The 25,922-nt window shown below is 38.0% G+C and overlaps 1 protein-coding gene across 2 annotated transcripts in view; it reads right to left on the reverse strand.

The window, feature by feature from the left end:
- Nucleotides 1-25,922, reverse strand: part of OSBPL3 (oxysterol binding protein like 3) — a 70,772-nt gene that overhangs the window by 13,777 nt on the left and 31,073 nt on the right. Inside the window, exons 2-11 of one of the 2 annotated variants that reach the window (XM_053466372.1) lie at nucleotides 15,566-15,793; nucleotides 10,262-10,378; nucleotides 9,332-9,385; nucleotides 8,218-8,331; nucleotides 7,489-7,656; nucleotides 4,872-4,983; nucleotides 4,367-4,470; nucleotides 3,060-3,155; nucleotides 1,998-2,151; nucleotides 1,526-1,623 (exon numbers count right to left, since the gene is read on the reverse strand). In XM_053466372.1, the coding sequence (XP_053322347.1) occupies nucleotides 1,526-1,623; nucleotides 1,998-2,151; nucleotides 3,060-3,155; nucleotides 4,367-4,470; nucleotides 4,872-4,983; nucleotides 7,489-7,656; nucleotides 8,218-8,331; nucleotides 9,332-9,385; nucleotides 10,262-10,378; nucleotides 15,566-15,658 (1,110 nt within the window). In that variant the 5' untranslated portion in view covers nucleotides 15,659-15,793. Of the gene's footprint in view, nucleotides 1-1,525; nucleotides 1,624-1,997; nucleotides 2,152-3,059; nucleotides 3,156-4,366; nucleotides 4,471-4,871; nucleotides 4,984-7,488; nucleotides 7,657-8,217; nucleotides 8,332-9,331; nucleotides 9,386-10,261; nucleotides 10,379-13,541; nucleotides 13,637-15,565; nucleotides 15,794-25,922 lie in introns of those variants that run through there. The other variant, XM_053466373.1, reaches the window with a different exon arrangement.

Raw genomic sequence — 25,922 nt, forward strand, 5'->3', positions numbered from 1 at the left:
AAGCATGGAAATCTGACTTCTGGACTTTTCCTGTTTGTGTGACTGTGTGTATGACCTAGAAGCACACCTGTGTACTGCTCCTTTAAATGACCTTTAAGCACTCTCTTAAAAACACCATCCAGAACTTGTAAGTAGATCAGTGTTAATTTTTTGCATTTTTTTTTAAACATTTCTACTTAGGTGCCTGAGCACCTGAAGGACAAGCACCATCTTTGCTTACAGCGGTTTCCTTGTTTTCTTCTCCAACCTAAAGTCAGCCTAGAACAAGACTTTCTTTCATCCATCCTGCTCTGCAATTTGAATGACTATTCCTGATGGAGGTGTTACTTTAGGCATTGTATTTATTTTCAGAATGATTATTAGTGGAAGATCTGCACCATCTTCTAGAAGTGCTAGCATCACTCTACTTCTGAACTTTTAATTTTCTTTTGGATTGACTTTCCTCCATCTCAGTTATATGGTGTTGTACATTTATCTCAGTTAGTTATGCATACTATGTATGACGTATGTCCGTATCAAGTAAATGATAACAATTTGGGGTCACCAGTTAAAGCAGCACTGTTATCTTTATATTACTTGAAATAATTCAAGACAATACTATTAATATATGCCTTTTTTCTCATGTGTTCAAGGACCCACGCAAGATTCATGCTTCCATTATACAAGTAAGAAGTCTAAAGCCTTTCTTCTATGATTTGAGTAGTTTGTGAATTAAGGCGGCTTTGATAAACAATTATTAACACACATCCGGCAGATGGGATCTGCCTCACTAGAGTTGATTGAGTGAAGGTGACATACTTGGAAACCAGTAGTTCTATACTAATTGGTCAATGATAACTTTACCTTCTTGTGGCACAGATAATTTAACCTGGGTAAAGTACTAGCCTGGGGATTTCCTTGGAAACGGTTTCATTGCTGGATCAACTTTTGTGTAGCAGTTATTTTTTGTGACCAAAAAGTTCCTTTTAATCATGGCTGTCACTGAGCAACAGGAGTGAGGTATAGTATAACTGTCCTTAAGTTGGTTTTTACAAATTTATTCCAGAGACTTCTCTTCCATAAGTTCATCCATGTGAAGACTAGATGGCTCAGTTGGTTCTTGTCTGCCAAAATCTCTATCTTAAAATCACGCAGTGGCATCTAGTAACAGAGTGCAGACTAAGACTCGCCTACATGTAACCCTCAAACTATTGGAGTAACATAACACGAAATAAAAACAAACTTTAACAAGCCAGTTTTGGATATACCATAATATTCAGCAATGCGATCCACTGGTCACCAAATAAATATTTTTATCTAAAACTGGACAAACATGATCATCAATGTCCATATTAATAAAATGTGTTCATTCTATGTTAATATGGAAGATGGATTTTCAGGATCACTGGAGAAAATAATCTGATAATGCAGTAAGACATCCACATCTGCCAAATGCCTGAAAAAATGTCAAACACGCAGGTCTGGTTAACACGTTTAACTATTTTAACAGAGGAGGTCTTAATGAAAAAGGATTCTTTGAACTTACAATTTGAGCAGATGGAGAAGAGACTTGTTCCAGCATTTGTTTCAGTTTTTCTCTCTCTGTGAAGACTGTGCTATAAGCAGATTTTAAAGTAGAATAAGCTGATAAGGGAGAAAAAGTAGAACATATTTAGCTATTGTATGAACAAGTCCATAGTATAAAAAATATGGTATAAATATAAAGTTAACAATCGGACAGCAGGCATAAGATGGAACATGGAAAATATCAGGCAGATAAGAAACACTCGTATCCAACCAGCCAATCGGGTAAAAGATTGATATCAGATTTTGATGTTTTATTTTTTATTATTTTACTATCATTAAATAAAAGCCATTTAGGATTGCAATGTTATGCGATTATCTATTTTATCCTTTGGCTAGTTTAGGCTTGTTACTAAATGGAATTCATGTAGAGCTCCTTAATATGCTATTATTGCAATGTAAACGCAAATCATATCCTACGTGACCTTTCTCACCTTTGTGTGCTATATGACACAGATCATCTTGCATTTTGGTAAACTCTGAGCTTTCGGAGCTAGTGGAGTATTGTTTTTCCTCCACGTAATCGATGGTAGATAAGTTTGGGTTGGAAGCGTGTAACCTCATGTTGCCAGACATGGTTGGTGGCACCTGCAAGCAACACACAAAGCTGGTCAGGACAACAGAGCACATCAAAAGCACCACGTTTACATTCTGATTTTTTTTTTTAGTATTAAAAGAGAAAACAAATGGAGGTCATCAGAACTTTGTCTGAACTGCATAATAAAGCAATAGTGCTTTGGTTTGATCACCCTAGTATTAGTCAAGTGAAGATTTAGCAGGGTTATCACCACTCCAGCACAAAAATCTGGACCTTTATAAGATATTACATGTGAAGGCCCAAATGGCCAAAATTAATATGACATCAGAGAGCCTCAAAACACATTATAGGCAGTTAAGTAAAAAAAAAATGATCTTGTCACCATAGCAACTATTGCTGTTTGGACCATTAGTATTGCTCAAAATTACTTTTTTTTTTTTTTTTTTTAAACATATAATCCCCAAAATTATAGTGCATGTAATCAATCGCCTACTAAAATTTGTATTTGTCGTGTAGCATGAATACAGCACAGCCTTCTGGTATTTAAATAGATTGTCCTAATACAGTCTGGAATTTAAGTAACTACCAGACAGACCAGACCAGGAACACACGCACCTTTATTAGGACACAAATCTATTATTATATGAACAATAGGGAGATGAATAAATCATTGATAACAATTTATTTTAAGGTTTGGAACAAATTAACCAATAAGCAGAGGGATTTACACAAATAACAACCAATAGGATTACAGCACACACTTAGGCTAGGGGTAAGGTGGCTCATGGGAGAATTGCCTCCCTTGTCCAGGGGAGGGGGACCAAAAGGAGAAGTGACTACTTTCTCCATGTTACCCTATGGGGGAATGGTGACCAACTGGAGAAGTGCCTGTCTTCTCTTTTATTCAATGGGGATCAGCACAGGTAGTCTTAATTTCCCTTTAAAGACTGGCTACTACCTGCAGTGATCTTTTGGAATCTTTGCTCATTCCTTTTGTCCGCCACTTCCTTCTGTGTATTCCTTTTTCTTTTTTAGGGCTTTCGAAAGCATTTACCTTGGAGGAAAAGGGTGATTAAACATAAAATATCTACTGAATGTTAAAAGTGATCTTTGTTCCTTTGTACTAGCCTTCTGTCTTGTGGCATCAGCTAGTATTAATCAACAAGTTAAAAATAATATGCCGGTCCAATTCCTAACCATGGCCAAACTAAAAAAGATGTTTGCTAAAACCCACCAGACAAGCACCTAGTTACTGTAACCAAATGACCACTTTATGTCATACTTAGTCATTCTAGCCTTCATTATTGATCACATCTAATGAGTCTACAATCATAGCACGTGAAAGTTAACGCATTATAGTCGTGTCAAAGATACAGAAGCAGCTGCGATTATTTGATGGATGGCTGCTGCTAAACAGCTGTGAACGGTAAACAATTTTGCTACGATACACGTGTGTGTATGATTTTCCTTATATTTCGCAACGGCTGCTATCACGTATGGTGACCACCATAATAAAGGAAGGCAGCTGGGACACAGAAAAGAGTTCCACGCTAAATGGGGCATAAATGATTTCATGAGTCAGGAGAGTGCCTTTCTTCCTCCACCACATGTGTTTTCTTTATTGTTGGTCTTATGATCATTGCAAATACCATCAGCCTTTGAAACATTGATGCGTGACAGCTGGGTATTTTTGGATTCAGCCAAATTATTTCCTTGACTATACAACAAACACAATCCCCAATTAGTGTCACAAAAATATGACATACGTGAGCTGTATGCGGGAAGGGCAATCAACACTTACAACTTGCTGAGAAAATACCAAATGAGGCCATCGGAATATAAGCAATAGCAACATTCTGAATTATGGAAAATACGGAACTTTGTGTATTGTGCAGTGTCCATGAAAACAAGTGACTCAAAAACTATTTACTGGGCATAACTACCCAAACCTAACAAATGTCATGCGACACATATGTAAATTAGGGTCATTTTAAAAATAAATATTGCACATTTTTGTGTAATACCCAAATGTAGATGGTATTGTACCAGTATGTCTTAATGTGTTATGACACTGTTAATTTTAAGGTTATTGTTATTTTTCACTCTCCCCTGTTGTAATAGCGCTATGGGATCCGATGGTGCTATACAAATAAAGTGGAATGGACTGCAGCTATGACATGGTCTGAGTCAGGAGCCGTTAGTAAATTGTCAGGGTTATCTAATCTATAGTTTATCTATACATCTATATAAAGGGTTAATTCTCACCTGGATAGCATTTATTGCAGGTGCCGAGTATGTCCTATGAAGAACGTCCATATTTTGCAGAAGCTGACTCATTTCCAGCAAATAACCGTGACACTGGGCAAGGTCTACATGAAAGAATGAAGACAATTACTGTACAGTGCACCCAGGCCAGGTTATGTCAGCACTGCCCGCATCTCCAACAATCTTCAAAACACAATTTACTAGTGGTGTGTTATGGACCGATATACCATATACACACAATGATACTACTATTTCCAGGACACCTAAGTAGTGTATACCATCATTATGTTGATATAATTACAAAAGACTGGATAACGCATGAAGATAAAAAAGGCAGTACTGACACCACATTAACACCACTTCTGTTAATCATTTAACCAGGCTTTATATTTTCATCAATACATCTCCAGGCAAATAAGGCAGCACAATCTGTCCTTGTGGAAATACCCACTTATATGAGATATATAGCTAAGGTAACTGCTACCTAACGAAGAATTCATTTTACCTTTTGCACACTTTTCCATATCATCAGAAGACTGGAGCCAAGCTGGTATTCTCGTGTCAAATGGCAGACTGGGTCCGAGCTTCAAAGAATTCTTCCTATTGAAGTTGGATTCCTGCGACATTAAATAAAAACCCATACATACTTGCATTTTCCGAAAAGATCTGCACAAAGCATAAAAACTTACATTTCTTATTAATTTGGCTTGCAAGATCCGTTTTCCCATCTATAAAGCGTGACATGTTCATGACACTTTAAGCTTTGGGAATCAGTTGCTGTAACACTTTGTGACATTAAATGCAGTCAATGTGTAAAATATAATATGAACACCCCATTATCCTGTTTATATTTCTTATATATAAGACAGATCCCTAAAGAGACCATCAAAGGATAATGTGTTGCATTACATTCTGGAGAACGCTATATTCTAAGCTTGTTTTGTCTGAATCTGTGCCTTTAACACTGTAAAGGCCTCCCTCGTGCATAATGTATATGTAAGATGAGTATCGGACTCAGCGTTCATTTATTCTAGCAAACTGATCAATCTCCTGCTAAATGTCATGCAAAGCGATCAATACACAACAGTGCACATGACCACCTTATGCGTTACAGATCATCAAACACGGCCAAATCTGTTTTATTATTGTTCTTATTATGCAAGACATTAAGTCGAGCTAGGTTGTGGATGAGCAAACAAGCCCCTTAGTCTATGTTGGGATACAAAGACCCCCCCAGCCTGCCAAAAGGTGTAGATTGCCGGAATATCTAATGAAACTAACTAAGCTAGAAGGTGGGACAAGAAAACCCTTCTGCAATGTCCAGATTTGCCAGCAACTTTATTGACTTCTGAGTTTCTCTGACATGTCCGACACCTGTCCCTGGGGTACTAAAACTATAATAATGATATTAATTTTATATTGCGGAGCGACAGAAACCACATGATGAATGACATATTTACAAATATGTTCTAAATATTTAAAGGTTCTGGTCTTGGACAAGAACTTTGTACAGGTTTTTTTCTTAGTGATAATCCCCCCCCTCGTGCACTGGATGCAGATGATGATCCACACGAAAAAGTGAAATGAGTGAACTTATTTGCCTGCACATGACTGACTCCGCGTGCAAGCAAAAGTAACCTCCCTGTTCATTCGATGCATAACATTTAATACACGGACCTGTGTGTTTACTACAGTAGAGTTAAACATAAGAATTCAAATCAATAACTACAGATGACACACATGTTCATCTGGCGGCAAGGTGCATATTCTCAAGAAAAGGAAAGATATATGGATAGCCTATACATTGATAATCCAGTCCATCCAGCAGCGGAGACAGTGACTGTGCTCAGAGCAGTTGGCATCTCCGATGCATATCCAGCATCTTACATGAAAAACTGATCAGTATGCGGCATAAATAAAGAAAAAGCGACCTTGGGCACAAGTCAGCCCTAACTGAAATACTTCTACTAATTGCCAGCAGCTGGGAAAAATGCCAAAAGACACCTTGGCTCCAGAGTGCAAGGATCCCATGACCTGCCTCCGACAGCCTACAATAGCAAAGGAAGTCTCTGCCTTCGGCTTGTAGCCGGGCTCGTTAGCTGAATTATTAGTCACAAGTCTCCCGTTCGCATAAAGAACAGTACCGTGCATTCACTTTTTATTCTCTTCTATCTAACAGGAAATGCTTGTTTTTGGGGCTATTACTTAATGTCTGAGTTACATCGGGATATTTTTTTTAAGACTCTATCTAATTAAAACACCAAACAGAAACCTTCACACATCTGGAAAAGGTGCTTTTTTTTATTTTTATTTTTTTTTAGCACTAATGAGCCCCCAGTTCAATGTACCTCTCCAGGGCTCTGTCGCAGACCAATCTACTTTGTAATTAGTGATGTTATCTACACGTTATCAGCGTGACGAGGTCTGCTCGCACATACATTATAGCTGTAGCTGCATCTCTGATTCACTGAGCAGGTCAGTCCTGGACTGGCTGCCACAACTGTAATCAGGGAGGAATCACACAAAGGATTAGAATATAATGGTAACCTCCCTTCATCCCGCAGACAAAAAGACCTAGCTAGGTGTGACCGACATTAACTACACACATTCCGGCTGTCAATCAAGAAGGAAAAACACGCATTGTGTGAAAAGCTACCGGTATACTGTCATTCCACAAACCTTTGAGGCACCTTTTTCCAAAAAGAAAAACACACAGCAGAGAAAACATGGTCTATTTTAACTCCTTAACTACACTATACATCATGAAGGGTCGACCCCAGTGCTGCAGGATGGGCTTGGCTGGCCCCGTATAATGATTAGTTAAATCATCAGGTTTCTTCAAAGTCTCCTCGGCCATTGAACTATACATATAGCAGGGCCAGTTTAGCCCTTCTTTCCGGAGAAACCTGCCAATGCTGTCCCTTTCCTAATGAATAATTAAGTGAAGGTGTTGAAACCATAACCGTCCTGCCAACTCTCTTAATAACCAATTGCCAACACCATGAGGTCCCAATGTCATCACTACACCATTTGGAGTACCTGACACAGGATACTCTGCAAGAGGAAACACCAAACAAATACGGGACCATCCACGCCATATATTACCCTCCCTAGGCCTTTACCTGTTGAGATGACACTGGATCAAAACTGGAAGATGACTCAGTGTTGGAAAGCACTGGGAAAAAGGGAAGGTTCAGATCGTGTGGAAACACCGATATTTCATTCTGCCGGTAGAGGCGGTGATCACGAAGTTTTAGCACCCATTCTTCAAAAACTTCTGGAGACTTTGCCTAAATAATTACATAAAGATGTCTCATCAGGTTCCACAATGATACAATGTAACACATTACATAGTTTTATGCAGAAATCATCTATGCACAGTGAACCTCTATGACACTTACACCCTTACTAGGATATAGTAATGGTCGTTAACATTGTTTTTTTCCCTGTTTTATGTGACCATTACATAAATTCAATCAATTCATTAATCAGCAGGACTGCATCCATTCTCCTCTAAGTCATTAAAATTGGTGTCTCTTAAAGCAATAAAAGCACATTTCTCAGTTTCATTTCAAATATGTGAACTTGCTAAAATGTTCCTGACCAAAAGCCTCTAGAACACAGACGGGAATCGATACAGCTACAATACAATTGAAGCCGAACATGGAATATTGAGTAAAAACAAAGGGGGGCCGCCTCATATAATTCACATTAGTAACGTTTGGGGCTGGCAAACACTCCATTGCCCCTGGTTAATCCACCATTAGTTCAGCTGTGCCCTGAGGAACACCAGGAACTACAAAGTTTAACAAGGTCTTCTCATATCTCTATGATCTTCGTAGAAGGATTACCTTCAGGTGGTATATATGTTCTTCTGTATCCAAATCTATACACTTTGTTGACTTTTTGACAGACATCACAGAGAGACCAACATCAATGCAGCCGTGCAGTTTTCCCTTCTCCATCTTCGAGGAAGGAACGAAAGAAGGAAGGAAGATAATTTAATGGGATTCTTACGGCATTTTGTGCAACAACAATTACAACATCGGCATGCACGTTTTGCAGAAGAACAAGTCTAGGTACATTTCTGTTCACAGCTTTTGCATAAATGGCTTTTCTCTAAAATAACGCAGATCATAATCCAAGTAATAACTTTTTGTGGGTATTTTTTATTTTATTGTACATTAAAATGGGGTGGCCAAATCACTTAAAACCACCACTACAGATTGCTAATTTTATTAAATGGTAGTATTATTGATTAACTTTGGGATTTTTCTGTATGTATAGATGTGTAGAACTCCTACAGAAACCTTCTTCAGCTGAAATATCAACTACATTTCCAACTTTCATGGTTTTACTTTGTTTCCTTAGCATTCAACACCTAAACTAATGCTACACTACAACTTAATATTCTGATCAGAAGGATCGATTTGGGTAATGGAAGGCGCACGATTTTAAAATTCAAGTTAATGATAGAAAGGACATAAGGTGCATTAAATGACAAAGCAAGATTTATTGGGCCATATTTACAAAGAGCAGCCAGCAGGATCAGTCTACTGGCTTCTAAGATGGATCTTGACATTTAAAACTTTGCAGAAGCTTTATACAAATATTATACCAAAATACTGGTGCAAAGTGCTAAATATGGATATTAAGAGGAGAAGCCAACTGTTTTGGCCCATCATATTGCATACAGAAGTGATAGAATTTAAACAGAACTCTCCTTCAAGCTCATTTGAACATGTCCAACTTCTTCCAACTGCTTTCTATAAATATGAAATAAGGGTTATGCATTCAAAAAAGTGATTCTGGTGCCATTAAAAGTTCCATCTGAATGAACCATTGGGTTTTGTTTGGTTTACTTAATTTTAGATGGGATTTGAGACTCTTCTTTTTTACTCTTTTCTAGGCATTATTACTTATTTTGTTTGCCTGACAAAATAAAAGTAATGAAATTAAACTTACCTCAGTCGGGCCTTTGGCATACTTCAGGATTCCTTTGTCCAGAAAAAAATATCTCTGTTTACAGAAAAACAAAGTAAGGATAAAAAATACCAAATGGTAAAATACCAAAAGCAGCAGTATATTAAGGAAAGAACACAAGAAATTCAGTTACTGTAAAAAAAAAAATTCTATAAAGGTGAAAGATTAAGAGTAGCATTGAGTTGATTTTAATACATCACTTACAGTTTTAAAACAATTTTTAGTCTGATAGAAATTTCGCCGCATGCAGCTCAATTGCTGCACACATTGTCAGAAATGATTTTACATATTGAAATAAATTACTTTGGAAAATTGTGATTACATTTCCGGGGAGCCACATTTTATACATAACTTTTAAATTGTTGTTGCATCATTATTAGCTTTGTACAACAGGAGCAAAATGTGCCTTGGAGGCAGCAATGCTTTGTGGCAGAAACATAACCAAATGCAAAAATGTGCCAGGTTATTCCTTCCTTGTAAATATTAATGACGCACGTCATTGTAAGCACAAACCAATAATTAAGATGATGGATGTTTGAAAAGCCGGCTGTTTGTACACTCAGGAACGGATTTCTTACAGATATTACATTTGAAAGTTTTAAACACTACACAAACTTGTGCAGTGGTGTTGACATAGTTCTGTCTTCGTTCTTCATCATTAATACTCTATCCCCTAATACAAAGCTGCTGACTATATACTGCCGGTCCTGACCCAGACTGTCACCAATATCTGCTTCCATGAAGTGAATTTTACACTAAATATCTCCAAAACAAATTATTCTGGATGACAAGTCAACAGCAGAGGTAATGGGTATTTCGGTTTACACACACTAACATTGGGCAAGCTAGGGCAAAGAGGTCATTGTCTAAACTTTACTATAAGTGATCGTTCTTCAGAACGCAGGTACATACCTTGTGCCAACCTTTCAGCGGCCACTTTCTTTTCTTCAGCAGGAAGCCTTCTAGTTTCCATGGTTCCTCGATGCAGCTTGCACTGCCACGTATGCCTTCGACTATTTCCCAGCTATCCTGTTCACAACAGAGAAAACTTATCTATGGACTTCTACAGACGAAAAAGCCACCAACAGGTAGTCATAATGATGCTCTCAGAGCATTTATCCTTTGACTGCCCCCTAGTTTCACATCATCATAGCGTATAGTACAAATCAAATATCTCAAACATAACGATTAGATATGTCGTCCAGAGTTACAGTAGGTCCCGTCCTCCATAAACTCCCACTCCCTGCTGGTACACACATCACATTTTGTAATAGTTCATGGACAGGATAAAGGTGTAAGGCTTAAATTTTACCCCCTTATGTCCCTAATGCCTATAGAGGATCCAGATATTACAGTAAACAGTGTTACATTGCGTGTCAGATCCTGAGGCCATCTTCAAGCACGTAAAAGACATAATGTCCAGCATCCAATATAGATCTGTATATAATCCCCACATGGCAATTCCACAAAATATTACATCGGATTTCAAAACTGACAAAACATAATAACCAATAAAACAACAGTGTATCAAGCCAAAGTACTTTTGCCCATTTTGTATCATATTGTTGGACTCACATTCAATAAGAAGTCATCATCATCCGTCCCCAATGTATCCTCTCCTCCCTACAAGTTACATTCCCTTCAGCGATGGCCCTATCTTATACACAGTTGCTAACAACCTCTTAATATAAAACGGCATCGCATCTTCCAAATTGCAGTAAAAAAAAAATAAAATACATTTCATTCACTGGTTTAATCCTAAACCCAGACCTGCCCATGTCTCCAGTGGGTATAAACCAGCCTCTCATAGGCCCAGTGCCACGATATGACTGAAGTCAAGAATAGCCTTCAGCAAACTGAGAGAATGGCATTTAAAAGTGAAACACTTCATATTTTGCAGAAAAACTGGAACCAGCAGCATTAAATATCTTAAAAAACACTGTCCCTTTAAAACATTTAGCCAAGGACATGCCTATATTTCCCTGCATTCATAATTTCCCATTACAATAAGCAAAAGTCGTTCCAGGCAAGATCAGGTGAGGAAGTATTCGGCAGGAAACAGAACAGAGCCGGAAGCCTAGTTGGAACAAATACATGATTTCTGGTAAATCTAATACTTTAACCCTTTCCGTGTCAGAGGAATAAAATGTAAACAAACAGCCCAATATTAACTTTTAACCAATTACTTTCAATCTGCTACCTCCTTGAAAAGTTGAAGTTTTGTGATGATCCATATGTGCATACGATCGGGCTAGGACAGCGGTCTACATACATGAATAATGAATGGGAATGTGTCTGGCACCTACAAATCTCCGACTTCCCAGCACTTACATCTTACAAAAATATGCTGAATGAGAAGGAACCAGATCTAGTTTGAAAGCACTAATGCCCCAGGAATAATTACAGAACGTTAAACATGTTACTACTGCAGAGGCAAATAAAGCCGCTGCTAAAATTAGCCTTTTAAACGGTTATTAGGAGGGAGCTAATGGCTGAAGTTACGGACAAATTTCTCAGGTTTCTTTTACAAAATGATAATTTCAAGTATAATATCCATTAAGCCCATCTACTGACAGAAAGCCGTAATATGTACACCTTCTAACTGTCCCTGTGTAAGAGCCCCCCTTTGGGACCCAAATCATTGCCCCTCTTACGTCCCCTGATATATGTCTATGCTTGGAATGTTTGCTGGGTATGAGCGTATCATAGCGTTCTATAACCCTAAAGGTCACGGTAACGTGTATTGTCAGCAGAGATATGTTTGTTTTGGGAGTGCATTAAAGGCATAGTCAGCACAATGTCCCTTGGAGAGCTTTAAAAATAGAAGAAGGCTCCAGGCACGCAGGGGTTCCATCAGACAGATTTATTGTAGGAAACAGACAACAACGTTTCGACCTCACAATGAGGTCTTTATCAAGTTGGAGAGCTTTGTCATGATGGTAGGTATACAAATTCCCCCTTTTGCAGAATAAATTGGAAGTGGATTTCCGGTGGTTGCCCTTTGCCGTCCGCAGTTACATTAACCATTTAGGCTTATGATACTCTGAGACCATACATGGTGAGGAACAGAGACATCACTGGATAGGATAGCGAGAATCCGGATAAAAATTGAACTATAAAGATATGTTTTCATTTAATTTTTTTTGTAAAGCTGCTTGTGAAAGTGATCATTCACATTTTCAACTGAGAATAAACTCACGTAAAAGGCACTCTTTCAAATATCGAAGCCACCATCAATAACCATAAATTTAGGTTTTTGTTTGCCATTGCAGCTAGACACAAAATGAGTCAAATTCCTTCAATGAATGTTTTTACAGTTTTACACTGCCTCTCTTACTCATCACATATTACTGTAAATATATGACCATAATGAATATTTTATCTGTTATGGGTGTACTCTGTGTACTCCGTAGTATTGTGTATACAAACCTATCCAAGAAAAATAATCATTAAGAGAGAAAGAACTGGCAGCTCCGCAACTTTCAGTTGCTGACTCCGGAGACGTTATTTGTAGGTTTTGAGACTGCTATTTATAAAATAGCCAACATATGGGGCGGTGACACCCATTTCAGAGCACTGTTTCTTTATAAATCTTCACATTTTTATTGAAGGTAAATAAATACTTTGATAATCAGTGGAATGGTCCAGCTTTGTCCTTGACCCTGTGACTATGACATTCTGTTGCTGGGCCAGCAGGACATTTTTTACATCTCCAGATGGTGGGGTTAATAATTTGGCTCCATCCAATTGCCCACAGATAGGGTAATTTTCCAGGCCTGACTCATACTGCTTTGGAACATGTGACATGAAGAATGAGCAGCAAGGCTTACTTGAGAAAGAAACACCATCTTAACCAAAGCCAGACAATAGAGACAAGCATCTCCTCAACACAACCAGAACCATGAGTGGGTGAATGACAGAATTATGCATAGTGAAGTGTACTGCCTCAATCTTCAATACCACACACCAAACATTCTAAATATCTCTAAAACAAGCAGAGTGATTACAAACCAAACCAAAAAGTAGAACAGAGTTTCAATAGATGAATTTGGTTAAGCTAAAAGTAGAATAAAAATACTTCTTCTAAACATGACACTTCTAGCGTTTGAACATGTTTCTTTCCATTAGTTCATTATTCCTATTAGTTTCCTCTGCAAATATACAGTTCTTAAATACCACTATTGATACAGACCATCCCACAGAGTCTCTACGATCTTCTCCACATGGATACAACTTCTACTCCCATGACAGCAGTAGTGCCACTGACTGCACGGAGCTGCAGCAAAGCCGGTTAGGCAAGGGAGGCGGAAATTCTAGAGTGCATTCTTCACAGAGGAGTTACCTTTATTCTCTGAGGTCTTTGCATGCTCATGGCACTGACATAGAATAAGATCATTTTACATAGTTTCAGTCAACATGACCGAGAGTACAGGCATTTCCCTATAGCAACAAATAACTCATTGGTGAATAAGAATTACCCTATGCCTCATAAATAGGGCTGTATTTCCAAATAGCTGAAAACACAGACACGAGATGTCACAATGAACAGCATATAAGGCCTTCTCTTGCAGGTCGAGAGCGAGGGTACACTCAGATAATTATGTTATAGAGAGGTGGACAAAACGCAGGACATGGCGTATCTGCAGGTGGCCAACGTCTTGTGTTCTACTGCTTTTAAAATGTGCAATAATGAAATGACCATCCATCCTGACAAACAAAATTGAAGTCTTCTCAGCCTCCTCATGCCCTAAGGAGGGTTTCTACGGAAAGCCCTGCTTTTATAGTAATATTGAATGTTAGCCTATCAGGCTAAAGTGCTAAACAAATAGGTTTAAATGTTGTGTGCAATCCTGCAAGGGGAGAACGCACATTATTGATTTTTTTACACAGTACCAAGACATTTTTAGCTATTCTTGTGTAAGAAGCGGGATATAACATACAATGGCTTTCAATCCATCCAATGTCTCTTTCAGTGGAATTTTTATCCCATCGTATAATGTTTCCAAGTTAAGAACAACTTCTGATCTCATATCTTCCAACAAGAAGTGGGGGTTTAAATTAATAATGATTACATATTTAAAAGAATTGTAAAAGTTGACATTTTTATTTAGCCACTATATGACTGAATAAATCATTTACTTTCCTCATGATCTTCTACACAGGGAAACTCTTTCGCAGAGGATAAATATTCTGTGACTACTATCCCTTGGCCTCTATAGGACCACATATAATTGACATGCTGGGTAGTTGCCCTTGCTTTGCTTGACTATTAGAAGACAGGGATAACATTTTCGTTTGCCATCACACTATTACCACTGTTTAAACCTTCAATCTTACCTCTCTCTCTCTCTTGTATTATTGCACTTGTGTAAAAAAATACAGCATTTTGGGTACTTATAGTAGTCCCCCAGTAATGCAAATGGAATACAAAAGCCACTGTAGCTTTAACAAGTTGTCGATTCTTCCACTCTAATATTACATGGCTCCGTACAATGCTGGTGTATAAAGAATGTATTCGGGGGGCACTTTGGTGCATAAATATGACTATACCCCTATCTGTTTTACAAATAAGTCCCATGAATATCCATCAATTTATTGCTTAACAAGCTAAAAGAGCAGCATTCCCGAATACTTTATAATGTATGAAATAAAATAGGTAATTAAGCCCCAGCCACAGCTCAAACCCCCATTACCTTAAAGGAAAGTGTCTAGTTTTAAGACATTTGATATTTTGAGTTCCACTTAAAGTATTAATTATGCTGTCCAGTATGTTAAGCTAATTTACCTTGGTCGATCTGTCATTTTATTATTTCCTCTGAATATTTAATCGCATGAAAATCACAAACTTTTAGGAAGGCTTCTTAGTGTCTAGCCAACATGCTGCTAGTGCCTGGTTTTGTGATCATGTGATTAGGTGTTCTCATTGAAAATTAAAACGAAGCAAACTTTTACTTGATCAAAGAATTATTACTAGACAAGACTTGGGAATTGAATAGTACTTGGACATATCTAATGCCGTATTGGTTTATAAAACTGTTAAATACAGAATAATAGGTAGATCAGCACCTTTGAAATAAATCCTCTTTTATTCTTTATCACGACCCTTACCTTCACATATTTCTCACATCATTGTATAATTAATTTGCATACACTAGAAGCAAGTTTTTATAAAACAGTTTTTTGAGATGCCCCAACTTTGAAGCGTGGTGCACTGACCTGGCGACTCCCCAACTTGGAGGAGCAGCTGCTAGTACTCCGAGATGGAGAAAGCATCTTTTGCGACACGGCCAGACTTCTCTCTTCCCCCATAACGAAGCTTTGGCGCTGGTCTCAGGGAAAGCAATGTGGCTTCTCACAAAATTCTGTAAGCGCAGGTTGGGAGACACCAGGTACACAAACTGTTTCATTCATTTTCTGAGCTTTGCATACACATTCCTTCACCACCTAGTGGGAAAAAAACTCAGTAAGTGATTCAAGTCATAATCTTCTGGTGGAGAGCATTTAAATGGTTAGTATTCTGCACACAATCGGCATATTGGCCCTTCCAGAATAAACTGATGCTTTACCACAACAATGGGAAGCTTGTCTATACATTTCTTAAAATACACTTTACAATATCTTACAAATGCCCAATTTACATAAGAATTAGTAAAATCATTCAGCGAATATGAAACTTAAAACTACGATACATTAACTAAAGAAAGCTAAGAACCAGCAACTCCTGGCATGGTGGCTAAAGTGTCCTTTGATCTCCCATCACGTATGCTCAGCCATCTGCTAAGACTTACACAGCTCGGCTTGTGGATATTTAGTCAAACCAGTTTAAAATTCTACCCGTAAATTAGTAAATACCAAAAATGACATGTCCGTTTGAAATAAACTTGATGGGGTACTTCTGTAGCCCCCAGGGTGCTCCAGGAGAGGACCAAAGTCCCCTATGTTCCACTTAATTTTCCTTTATGCCCAACAACTGAATTATGCAGAATCCGTAACTTCTTATAAATGATATTTGTGATTTTTTTCCTATGGGTGGAAACATTTATACCTTGGGGTACACTGAAAATCTGGTCCCGATGGCAAACAAAGCTATGTTGTTTATATTTTTTTAAAATAGACTCTGTTTGTGATCTTCTAATCTTATACAGTACACACTGCCTAATGAACTATGTAATTACAGCCTCAGGTGAGTAATCTTCATCAGAACATGTGCCAATGTAACCATGCGCACGCTTGCAGAAGTAATACATGACCTCCATTTCACCTCCCAGGTACGTTACCTCCATTTACTGTAATTAACATATACCGTGCAATGCGCTAATGACAAACACTAATGCATAATACACATTTACATAATATAGAACGAGCAATGCCAATCCCGTCCATGTTTTATATAGCAACATAGGAAGCGGCCTAAGTAAAAGTCACGTCTTCAGTAAAGAAAATATATATATATATGTGCATAACGGAAATGTGTTTCAAATCTTAAATTGCATCTCTTCTTTTAACATCATAATCTACGCTCTGTAAATCTACAATCAGCTCCTCTACGTGGAATTACTTAATCAACATGGCTTTACATCCAACATTGTTGTATGATTATGTGAGCAATATAGATAAATGGAGATGGTAGGAGCCGTGCTTGACAAATTCCATGAGTAGGAGCTGCATTTTTCTTATTTTTTGTTTTTGTGCTACTATTCAGAGGGATCTATGGGTGCATCACTTCTTCGTCTCAAAACAATCAAGCTGTTGACGGGATTCTAAGCAATAAACGCAGGACTCTTTCATGCGAATACATGTACCCATATGGTAGAGTTGTTTTGTGCTCTATGTGTTAAATTTCACACATTTTAACACCGATTCTGGAACAATGGACATTTTAGGTTTTAAGCCTAGTGACCTGTGGTTAGAAACCTTTTGTACAAATGCTGAAAGTTTCACACAAACCACATGGCTACAACTGATGAGTAACAGTCTCAACAGAATTACATAAACACACACAGCAGAATATTGCAAGAGGTTCTGTAAATGGGGTCCTAGCGCCCATAAAAGTCCCAATCAGGAATCGGCTGCTGACAACACGCAACTAGAACATAATGGCTAAACACAAAAGTCTACCAACTAAATGGAGATGGATAACAATTCTAACTTCCTTAAACAGTTTCAATTAAAACTGGCCATAACTTGGACCATCCGAAAGTATGTTCTATACAAAGCAATGACAAAGGCAAATGACACGCACAAAGCTACCTGCCTCAAGAGCTTATAAGGAAACAGATATGTCTACAATCTACCTAAAAATAATGTCCGGTAGCCCCCAAATTTATTTCTGTTCTACAGTTTCCTGCAAATCCAAAAGAAACACTACATATAGGTAATCAAGTTACAAATCAACGTATAACATTACACCAGATTCTAATTAGCAATGCATTAAAGCAGGGCTTGACAAATTTGTTGTGAATCTAGGCACCAGGTAAAAAAGCTAGGAGCCAGGATTTTTTTAAACTAACAGTTGGTCAGGACTGATCTGATCATCATCAGCCCACTTACTAAACTCACAGCATTTGACCTGGAAGCACCCTGGACTTTCAGGTCAGTGCTGGTTTTTTTTTTTGGTTTTTTTTTTAACCCTTTCAATGCTGATGTTCCATTGGAGCACAGCATTGACTGATATTTAGTCCCCACAAGCTTGTGGGGACAAATGTTAACCCCTGCAATGCCACGAATGTGTCATACACAATTGTGGCATTAAAGGGGTTAACGCTGCACTGTCGCTCTCAGGGAGCGACCAGGCAGCAGGGGGGTGTTGGGGCTGCTCTCCACACTCATGGGGAGACCAAAGAACCCTCTCCCCTGTCCCTGAAGCTGCCTCTGGCAGCTGGGACTCAATTGCTGGTCTATAGACCAGCCATTGCAGTGGGGAGTCTCTGATGACTGCTGTAGGCTTCCATGCCTACAGGAATCATCAAAGGGCTTGTGGGGGCTCGTTTTTGCTGTTGCTGGTCTTCCTGGGCTTCCAGGCAGACCACCAGCTGCAGAGCCCCTTACAAAACGGGAATTAACCCCTAAATGCTGCGATCGCGGCATTGAAGGGGTTAACGCTGTACTGTCGCTCTCATGGAGCAATCAGGCAGCTGGGGGGTGTTGTGTCAGGTAACCACACTTGTGTGGGGACCCAATCAACGCACAACCTCCTTCCCTGAAGCTGCCTGTGGCAGCTGAAAACGCGATTGCTGGTTTTGCTGCAACCACGTTTTCAGCCTACAGGCTCACTCCATGGGAGTGATCTCAGGCTTGGGGGCGGGCTCGGAGTGGCTGTGCTGTCTGCCCAGACAGACAGACAGTAGCAGCAGCAGCAGCAGCAGCGCCCCCGTGTGGTGACTCAGCCTCTTACATCCACAATTTTTTCTGGATGTAAGAGGCTGACAAAACCTAGGCGCCAGGACAAAATTCTCTGTCGCCATGGCGACCTGGGATTTGTCGAGCCCTGCATTAAAGGTCTCTTGTATTGTGAGGATCCTCATCTCATTGTCACATACCTGCAACTCTGTGTTTAGTGAATATGCCCCATTAATTAAAAATGGTGTAGGGATCAACAGAACTCCTTAAAATGGAAGGCAAAAATAGCATGGTTCTTAAACTTTTTAATAGCAAAAGATATAACACAGATCCAGCATTAAGTGAAATCCTGCAAGTAGCTGCATCTTATGTTAGATGCCCTTGTCACGTGTGCTAGGTTTTAAGGGCACTGGGGACATAACATTTAAAACAAACAATGGATTTAATTATATACACACTAAAAACTCAATACTTAATAATATACTCAGGATTGTTTAGGTGTGTAGGTTATACTGAGCCAATAATATGTTTCATACTCCTCTGATCACCTGCAAAGATTTATGAAGACCTAAGGCGGCTGCTTGTGTGATCGGGACACGCAAGTCTTTATGAGGCTAAAATTATGGATTGAGGTAATGTGGCACAATTTAAAAAGATTTATTTTTATATCCATGCAAAATAAGAAATAAGTAATACAGATAGGCAACACAGATGAGATAAGTAATACAATAATCTAGTGTCATTAACCTGCAAACTGAACTTAATAAAAAGAATGAGGATTGACACAGTTTATTCCAAGCTATATGGTTGCCAGCAGAAACACAGCATGGCTAAAAATAGTGACAACCTGCAGAAATATTAATAGAATTTGTAAATGGAGTGCCGAGAGGCACAAAACAGAAGAAAATGCCCTAGCCATGGGATTTCAGTGTGGGAATCCATTGCCATGGAGATTAAGCAGTTTTTATACAGCTTAGAATACAAAAATAGGGCATTACCTGTCCAGGTTTACCGCATATACGCACGCACACACACACACACTTATTTAAAAATAGAAACATAACAATAACGCCAATCAACGACAAGGCCATGTGAGCAAAAAATAGGGATCAAGACAGAATGAAAGAAATGACACAGTTAAGAAGAAACTGCGATTCCCATGAAATGCAATTTTTCTACATCAAAGAGCAAGATGTATCTACAAGATGTTTACCCATCAAAGCACAGATCCTTGGGGTTTTCAGTGTTCTCTAAAAGATATAGGATAAAGCATAAAAGATACTCTACACACTAGTTATGCTACTGCTAGAGATGTAAATGGCAAAATAAAAAAAAATTACATAGATTAACAGGATTTGATAATCTGGTATTTGTACCTCACTGTACGTTGCAGGGCACAGAAATTCTCAGGGTCACAAAGGCTGTAAAACAGCCACACAATACTCACTGGAAGATGGTGTAAATGTAGGTGATATGCCATTAGGTTTACCACATTTTGCAGAGCCATTTCCTAGACATTCTTTGAAAGGATGCTCCTCGGGGTGTAAAAATGGGCATTTTGTTGTGTAAAGAGAAAAAGAAAAGAAAAAAGAAAGGTGAGTGAAAGGAGAGAAGAGAAAAAGGAGAGAGGAGAGCAAAGAGAAAATAGATGAATGAGACAAGAAAGAAGCAATGCGACTATAAGACAGAAAAAGTGACGGGAGAAGATAGTAGATGGAGACAATAGAAAAGAGAAGGAAAAAAGTGAAAGGGAGGGATACTGAAATTAGAGGGACAGAGAAAAGGGGGGGATGAGTGAAAGTATATGAGATGGAAGAGAGATAGTAAAGAAAAGTGGAATAAGAAAAGGAGAGATGGGAAAAGAAAAAAGGAGAGGATGGGAGCGAAGAGTGTCCAGGAAGCAGGTCAGCAAAAGGTTGCAACCACAATTATAATGCTCAAGATGTATGTCATATTTTTAAATTATCGGTTAAGCTGTAAGGCACTAGAAGATTCTCTTCTAAATAAATGAGATCATAAATATTTCTAAAATTACTACTGCCAGGCATTGGGAAAACCTGACATTTTTACAAACACAGATTAACCTACTCAAGCATCAAAGTCATACAACAAATCCTTCTGTAGCTTAGGGGCTGAGAATGTAAAATACTACGGCAGTTTATTTGTTGAAAGTTTGATTCCTGGTATTATAGCAAAACTAGCACGAGCTAATCAGATGATAGAAATTTCTCCAGGTCTACTTATAATTGTTGGGAAAACCAAAATCTATATAGACCAAATAAGGGTATAACTATTCTCTAATATCAAATGAAAATTCTTCCTGGATCCGGATGTATTACTTCATTTTTATTTGCAACTTCCTAAGTACAAAAAAAAGAATCTAACATGCATTCCCCTACAGTAAATGTAATAATAATAATTTGAGGGACGCTCGGAGAAATAAATATAAAAACATATGCATAATTGCAATGATGGCCCATACTAGCTGGAAGGTGGGGGGCAATTTTCGCACCAGGGCCCCCGTGGTTTCTAGGTACGCCTCTGTACACACAGACATACTCACATGAACAACGCACACTAACACACCCCTCAGACGTACTGTGTATAAGTGTCTTTAGGCAGGTACGATGGAGATTGTGTAGAGATCAGAACAACAATGCGGCCATTGAAAGGAAAAAGGCCAAAGGAAAAAGAGCCGAGAACCACTAATTACGAACGTAATTATGTCTGTGTGTCTCATATTTGTGTTGAATTTTTTTGTTTATGCTAATTAAAGTGCAGTTCTCTGGCAACAAGAAATCCGTAAACATTCCCAGCACATTACTTAACATGATACTCCTCCTCATCTTAAAGTATATAATCACCGACCCAAACTATCTCGCATATACTTAGAGGTCATTTCCCTTTTCAAACAGACAGAGTAAGATAGAGGAAGCCCATAAAATAGCTAATTTACAAAATAAAATGCAGAACGCCAATAAATGGCAAATGAGTTGTTTACACATCTGGCATTCAAATTAAACAAGCAGTGTAAGTCTGGGCAGCAGACATTATGGAGCTTGAAAAAGTCCAGAGGCAGGCTTATTAACAGAATTAATACGAAATGGGACCCCTTAATTATGAAGAGGCTAGAGAAGTTAAATTTGTTTACATTACAAAAAATACCTCTTCGAGGGGACAGGGCAGCATTACACAAATACACAGGGGACAACTCCAGCTACTCTCAGGTGACCTGATCATTAATTGGACTACGTAAAGGACTGGACATCACTCATTCAAACCTGAAGAAAGGAATTTCTCTCTCTTCCTCTCTCTTAGACGCTGTGCTACCAAATGTGATAGATGCCTTAAATTATGGCCTTGATGACTAATTAGCAAAGACGAATATACAGGAATATAATTACTTATAATGACATGATTAGTTATAGCTTGTGGATCCAGTAAGTAATCAGGTTGCCATCTTGGAGACTAAAATAATTTTTTCCTTCTTTGAGGCACAATCGGAAATGACTTCAATGAGGGTTTTTTGGTTGTCTTCTGGATTACCAGCAAGGTGAACTTGTCTTTTTTTTCCCCCAAATGAAATTACCGTACTATGTTGAAGGGTTAGAACTATTACTCAATTCTGATAACAGATCTGTAACACTAGATGATAATTTATTGCAGTCATTTGCACTCTACTGCACAGTGCAGGTACCATGTCCTCCTACCAAAACCAATTAAAAACGTGTTGTGTCATCAGTTTAAGACGACCTCTGGTCACATATATCTGTAATCTAGTGAACTGCGTGGATGTGATGAATCATCCCCTAATACATTTATACACTAGAACTAGAATTAAGTTATTTTATTAGCTCGCTAACAGAGCAAACAAAACGATTGATCTTATTAAATGCCGTCCTCCAGTATTATGCGAAAATCAAAGCAGAAAAGTGTGTGCAGTCATCCGTTATAGGATTGCGTTAAAGGAGACCTGTCAACCTGGCATGTGTGCTATAAACATAGTATATGTGATAATATATAAGGATATATCTATTTAAAGATCACCGATTCTTAAAATTCCAAAGCCCCGGAATTATTTAATAATTAGCAGAATTAAAGAAATAACAGAAATCCACCAAGTTCTGTGGCATTAGAAAGTTGGAGAATGATGACAGAGATATGGCTGTGGTCTTTTTGAAAGAGCTGCATGAAAAAAAAAAAAGTTACAATATAATGTCACAGAATAATTAAGAACTTCCTTGAAAGCTTCCATTCTTAAAGCTACAAAGGAGACGTACACTTTGTATCCAACATCCAAACTCACTACCTGGTAGACCGATCTGATTCAAGATCTCACTTACCATATGCTGAAAGTGTCTTTTTTTCCCCCCCAACACCTGCACACAATTCAACCAGACTGACTTTTCTATTTTACATACTTCAAAGCTTGATGCAGTTTGAAAAGAAGGAGCAGTATTGTAACAGAACAGTGATGTGAGAATAAAAGGCAAGAAATCAAAGCTTGATGGTTTTAAAAACTAATTTAAGAATAACTCATCAGGTAAATTGCTTTAATGGGTTACACTTTGTTCTGCAACAGAAAACTTCCAGCAGTTCATCGCGGGAGCTCATTATATGCCTATTACACACAGAATAACCTCCACATAAAGAAAAAAATTATAATTTATATGAATAACTAATAAAATTGTCTATTTAAAATAACATTACACAACTTCATTTAAATAATATCACAAATGTGCAAGTAAAGTAATTAAGCACTAATTACAGATTGGTCCAGCTGAACATTCCCATCTCATATTTCTAAGGTGGCTTCTCCATGCAAAAACCATCAGGGTCTCCTTTCAAACAAAAAAGAAATCTTCAAGCTCGCTAAATGGCAGACATTTTGCAGCGTGTGGGGCTAGCAAAGCCAATATATGCTTTGTTAAATATGCATCATCTAGTGGAATATGAAATTACAAGTAATAATTAATGCACAACAAACATACTGGCAACATCAGAAGCAATTCTGAAATACATCCTGGTAAGACCGAGTATTTGGCTAACTGGCATTGACTCCAATAGGCTCCACAATTGAGCAAGTGCTCAGAACGTACAGGCACCATACACTATTGTCAGAGTAAAGCCAATAATCTCTGCATAGAACCTCGTGCATGTTAAAGAGCTTGACTGGTGACATGAAAATGTCACGTTGATAACAGGTCCTCATTTTTATTCTGTTGATGGCAGGACACCAACTGTCTGCTACTTACATTTTAATAACACTTGCTTTAAAGTGAACAAAACACGCTGTCACTATAAATTCAGAAGATAAATAATGTAGCAGACACAGGGCAGTGAAGACAACCGTCTATTCTTGTTCTGTCTGAGCCATAGAGGTGATAGATCAGCATCAAAGCTTGTTTATTCATGACATCACCGACTGCTTCCAAAGGCTTCTGACATTCAAGCCATTAAATCTAATTAACACATTACTGGCCACAGAACTGTGGATGAACAGTCAGATGTACAGTATATGCCAACTCAAGATTATCTTGAAGTCATTGCAGTAAAATTCAAGGCCAACCCCACAAAATGTTGCGCAATCATACAGCAACATGTGACTTCTAGTGCTGTTTTGCCCCCATTTCTGTCAACACAAATTAGTTAATATCAATTAACGATTGCTATTTTAACACCTGTTCTGCCCTGGCTAATTGGCCTATTATTAAAACTATGACTTATGTCTAATAAAATGGCAAAGCTACCAGTCATCATCTTGTTGACTAAATATTTCCTTGAGTATAAATTAACATTACTTAAACTATGAAAATCCTGAAAGAAAAGTCACGGAATGAATGCCTTAATGAATGGAAAGATTATTCCAGTGCCAACACCCGGGGAAATGAACATGATCTTTATGAATCTTAGAAATTGTTACCAACCTACCTACATTTGCGTTTGGGAGACACACAAACCTATCCCCTCCTCATCTTTAACGATTTCTGAAGCCAATAAGGAAGAGCAATTTTGATGATTACTGGAATATATTATGTTCTAATGTTGGAGGCTGGACAATGAGGACAATTAGGGAAATTATTTGTAATTATTTGGAACGTTTCACAAATTCTGCTTATTATATTAAGGGTTTTCTGTCTTGAAAGGTCATGGTTGTGCCTTAAAGGTATTTTCTGCACTTTTTCTGAAATTTATATATTTTGTAAATGGTTATTTCGTGTCTACACTGGAAAGAATTCTCATCCTTTGCTTCGAGCAAATGCCAAAGAAGATTAACATAAAATGCCATAGTTCTTGCTTTACTATTCTATGTGTCCTAAGGAGTAGATATGCATACATTACTAATTCAACCTATGTCCGGTAACACATAATTATCAATAAGTTTCCATAGGTTAACGCAAAGTAAAACCCGATGAATGACTAATACTGCAAATGGAATATAGAGTGTTTGAATGGGAAAAATATATATAATTGAAATATTCTGTGGTACACATTAGTGTAATGCGGCATTAACGGAAAGTTTGATTTACTTTTTACTGTAAACACTATCTGGTGGCTATTATTGTCAGCAACCACGTGAAATCTGAGTGCTGCCTTGGATTCACAAGCGATGCAATGCTGACTGTTTTGGGGCAGAGATTATAGAGTTCTTGTAAGGTCCATTTCTGGTAAATTTTCATTAGAGATCAGGACTGATTGTATGGTCTACCATACCGCTGTGTAGGAAGAACTGTTAGATTACCATTAAAATTAAATAATAAAAAAAGATTTCTAAGCATATGCATAAAGCAAATATACAACGGCAAGTATAAATATGCCATTCAAGACTATTTATTAAAGTGGATCTGTCACTTTCCCAAATATTTAATTTTGCTATTCAGTAAATTAAATCTATGGAATAATGCTGACAGATGGAATAAGGGTAAAAAAAAAATATATATTTACACACGTAAATATTTAATATACATAAATATTCAGCATTGCTATCAGAAGACTTTCCAGATGATCCCTGATCATACTTCTTACACAGATATACAACACAACAACAATATTTTCTCTTTATGCCCCCATTTTATTAAAAAAGGTCCGCCCTAGCTCTGTTATCATACTTCATGCACATAGAAATCCACTTTGTGTAGGCGCCAATGCATTTTACTGCATGAAATTGGTGAATGCATTCTTTAGTTACTGGAGTTTAGCAATGAGTGTTATGTCTCATTTAGCTCCTCCCCCA

This window comes from Spea bombifrons, chromosome 5 (genome assembly GCF_027358695.1).
Source record: "Spea bombifrons isolate aSpeBom1 chromosome 5, aSpeBom1.2.pri, whole genome shotgun sequence".
In the NCBI taxonomy this organism is placed as follows: Eukaryota; Metazoa; Chordata; class Amphibia; order Anura; family Pelobatidae; genus Spea; species Spea bombifrons.